Source organism: Coregonus clupeaformis, chromosome 19, assembly GCF_020615455.1.
Source record: "Coregonus clupeaformis isolate EN_2021a chromosome 19, ASM2061545v1, whole genome shotgun sequence".
Taxonomy (NCBI): Eukaryota; Metazoa; Chordata; class Actinopteri; order Salmoniformes; family Salmonidae; genus Coregonus; species Coregonus clupeaformis.
Window position 1 is genome coordinate 48,295,337 of NC_059210.1, and position 4,187 is coordinate 48,299,523.

General features: G+C 46.5%; 1 protein-coding gene across 1 annotated transcript; it reads right to left on the reverse strand.

Annotated features, from left to right (window-relative positions):
- Nucleotides 1-1,508: 1,508 nt before the first annotated feature.
- Nucleotides 1,509-3,886, reverse strand: LOC121532200 (four-jointed box protein 1-like). Its single transcript, XM_041837986.2, has one exon. It carries the CDS (start codon nt 3,640-3,642, stop codon nt 2,359-2,361), a length of 1,284 nt encoding a protein of 427 aa, XP_041693920.1. The 5' UTR covers nt 3,643-3,886; the 3' UTR covers nt 1,509-2,358.
- Between the last annotated feature and the right edge of the window lie 301 nt (nt 3,887-4,187).

Consider the following 4,187-nt stretch of genomic DNA (forward strand, 5'->3'; position numbering starts at 1 on the left):
CCAGCCGCGTCTCAGGCCGCTAATCGTTCCCTAATAGGGAGAAACACAGATCGATGGCAGTGACAATCGTAGTGGACACCACGGGTTGTGTTCTCATAGAAGTCAGGATAAGGCACCTCATAGTGCATAAACCCCTCCTCATAGTGCAGCCCCCTCCTCTCCCCTCCCCAACCCTACCTCTGCCTGGAACAGGATGATTAAATGTTATGGAGCGCCCTGCAGCTAGCTATCAACAAAAGGTGTAAAAGGAACCAGAAGAGATTAGGGATAGAGAGAGGGGATGGAGGGATAGAGGCATGAAGGGAGGGCTGGAAACCATTAGCCCTTCAAACATTATCACTGACATCCCTACGATGTGCCTCCAGCATGTCTGGATACAGGAGATCACAGGCACCTGAGAGGCCGCTGTGGAACTAATGAGAAAGAGACTCACTTTAGTTTGTGAAATCAAATAAATGCTGTGCTTCCAAGATGTGGCAGTTTATGTAACAATAACAAAAAAGGGGCCTCAGGTTAGCAGATGGATTTGGTCAGATGCCTTCACCTTGTCTGACAATAAAATGAACCCTTCAAATAAACTAATGAAGACACCATTTGTTTCAAATAAATGCTGTGGCTCCATGATGCAATGGTCGAGGGAACAATAACAAAAAGGCCTCAGGGAAATAGACGGGTTAGGAACAGTGGAGGCTGCTGTGGGGAGGACGGCTCATAATAATGTCTGGAAAGGAGCAAATGGAATGACATCAAACCATGTGTTTGATGTATTTGATACCATTCCACCTATTCCGCTCCAGCCATTACCACGAGCCCGTCCTCCCCAATTAAGGTGCGACCAACCTCCTGTGGTTATGAACAGTGTGGTGAAATCCTTTGTCTTTCAATAAAATGAAACATTTAACAACCCTTTTAATAACTTTTACATGAGGCTGAATTCAAATAGCGAAGTCATCACTAGTAATAGTTTTGTTAATATATTTAACACCAGTAACTGTTAAAATAGCACCACCAAGACAAAGCATTGATATCTGCGCGTTATGATAAAGATAGTTCTAATAGGCCTATGATACATTTCTCTGTTATATGAATCTTCAAGAAAAAAAAAATTACTTCAAATGACCATGAACAGCAGAACATTTCCCTGATTGTGCCTTTAAGCAGAGCTTGGATAAGGGGAGGGGGGTTAGAGCTTTGAGAGACAGCGAGAGAGAGAGAGACAGCGAGAGCGAGAGCGAGAGAGAGAGACACAGCGAGAGAGAGAGAGAGAGAGAGAGAGAGAGAGAGAGAGAGAGAGAGAGAGAGAGAGAGAGAGAGCGAGAGAGCGAGAGAGTTCCCTGGTAACAGGCTCTGAGGGCACGGCATTTCAACAGCACAATGGGTGCACTGTAGTGGACAGGGATGGGATGGGGCCCTTTATATAAAAACCCCAGGACTGCACACACGGAACAGGCACATTTTTGACCCACCATTGTACCCCGCTGAAGAAGGATTGAACACGAAACACGTGGTCTGACAACTTAAATTACAATATATTTAACAAAAAGACAGAAAGATTGGAATGTTACAATGCACATTGAATTAGTGAAGTAGATTACAATTGTGAATGTCAAAAACTGGTTAACAGATACAGTATTCACATACTTACAGCATGTACAACAAATATGACTGGGTCATGACATTAAGGCTATAGATACAATCATAAGACAACCAAATACATGAAAATGAGTGTTTGCTTTGACAGTTGATTGTACAGTAGGCTAGAGCTTCTATAAAAGGATGTGACAGGTGACAAATTGTACATCACAAATGCATGTGTCAACAAATACTAAACTATTTAGGACTAACCTATTAAGGCTTGGTTCTTATGATCAAGCAGTCAGTTTCTTATTGAAAATATTAAGCACAATGCACCTTGCCCATAAAGATGATACAAAGTGGTTATTGTTAACCCCCCTGACACCACAATAGCTGATTCCTATTAAGGAACACAATTGTGTATCAAACTGGAGAGATTGAAGGCTGACCATTAAACCTAAATAGGTACAAAGATGCATTGGCTCTCATCACGTTATTATATTGCAGTTATGTTTTGAGGCTGGGTGAAAATAAATTATGGCATATCCTGCACGAAGCTAAAAAAACAACGTCAATATTTTATCCAGACATATAAAGTAGGCAAAACATTGGTTTACACGAGGTAGTTCATTAATATATTCAAAAACCGTTTCAATTGACGCGCGTTAATCTAGTACAGGTGTGTGGTTACTGGGCTAGGTTACTGATTAGCAGCACACGTCATTCTGTGTGGCAGGTGCGAGACACAGAACCATATATATGAGAGGAATCAGAACTAAATGCTCACAGCTGGTGGTACTCCTCCTTGCAATGCGATATGTGTTTGTATAATCTGTCTATTCGGTTCTGTAATACTCCTGCGTGTTCGTAGGAGAGAAAACCTAATTCCGGAGACAAAGGTTCGCTGTCTCTGTACAGCTCGAGCAGCCGAGTCCTGGTGTCCCTGCGCCGGTGCAGTTCTATCACGCGCTGCGCTGTCCTCTTTCTGAACACAGACACGGAGCCCAAGACGGTGCTGTGGTACTTCTCCCACATATCCAGCACCCGGTATCCGTGTACAAGCCCTGCCTCGTTGTCTATGAAAACCAGGTCACCGCGGGGCGTTCTGAGCAGGTTGTTGGTCTCCCTCTCCATCACGCGCGAGTCCCACTGCAGGCTAAAGAGGTTGCTTACGAGCCTGTCGAAGTTAGCAGACAGGTAGTCCAATATTATCAGGTCGGTCCACTGCATTAGCTCGAGCAGCTCCGCGGTGGTTTTGTTCCCCAGTTCCCCTTGCAGAGGACGCAGCCCCTTGCTCTCCTGGCGCAGCGGCGCAGGTGTGACTACCCCGGTCAGGTTGGCGACCCACTCTGTGAGTGAGACCACGGCCCGCTCACTCCACTGTAAACCGCCTATTCTTCTCCTAACAGAAGCCCATTGTTCACTGTCAACGTTCAACTGGGCAAGGATAAGCGGCGGTAGATTTGTAATTCCTAGCAAATTAGCCAGGTAATAAGTCAGAGTTTCCCCCTGCACCTGTTCCGCGTTTATTCCATAACGCACGCAAGCTTTGGTTCCGTCCGAAAAAGTAGCCAGCTGATTGGATATTCTACCACAGCCTGGCTCCAGTCTGACTATCCGGTGTCCCCGGGCTCTCTCTCTCCATGCTAGGGCATGTTCCTCGCTGAAGCTGGCGGGAAGCTGAGCCTCAAGTCTTTCACTCCAGAAAATACCCTCAAGGAGAGAGCCTAATTTGCCCGGGACCCCCCTCTGTGCTGACCCCTTGTTATCTACATTCATATGGTAATCTCTGCTTCCTAAAGAGCCAATTTGATCCCTAACACCAGTAAGATTGTGGACATCCAGTCTGCCCCCCAAGTGCAGTCTCTGTGCGGCTGGAACAGCTAGCAAAGCCCGGAAAGTTTTAGCGGAGATGTCCGGGGATGGCCCAACCTGAAAGGAGCTCGATAATTGTAGTCCCCGTTTGTCTCTCTCCAGCCGACTCTCCAGCCTGCTCCATACGTAGAATACACAGGCACAAGTGCAGAGAAAGAGCAGTGCAAGTAAGTTCGCCGACACAGCCCTCATGGTTACTGACAGCAGCCCTTCCCTTTGTTGAGCAGAGACGACTTGCACAGCCCCGACGGCAACGAGGTTCGCATCTCTGTTCCCCTTGGGTGAATTAATTCCTTCTCCATCGATAGATGAGTATTTTATTTAACAGTCAATCTTTTTTTCAGCGTATTTGGTTTCCGACAGCGAACGGCGTTCTCTCTGCGTCTCCATCCCTCCGGTCTCCACTGGGTGCTGCTGGTTTAGTTTGATTTGTCTACTAGCTTCGGCTCAGAGATACTAGGCGGGGGCACACGTGACTCGGGTTGGGAGCTGGTAGGCGTATCGTGGGAAGTGGTGGGTCCTATGGAAGCGGTACTTTGGAGAGCTACACATCCAGAGCAAGTGCAACCGCGACGCAACAGGGGCACCCGAAGGTGTAGGCTTCTATCAGAATCAGACCGGCACTTTATTACATTCTTTCAGGTTTGGAAATAAAAAGTAATTCCAATTGTTCATGGAAAACTGTTATATAATTGCGAAAGAGTGCCCCTGAAATCCACGGAGTCTGCTAAACTATC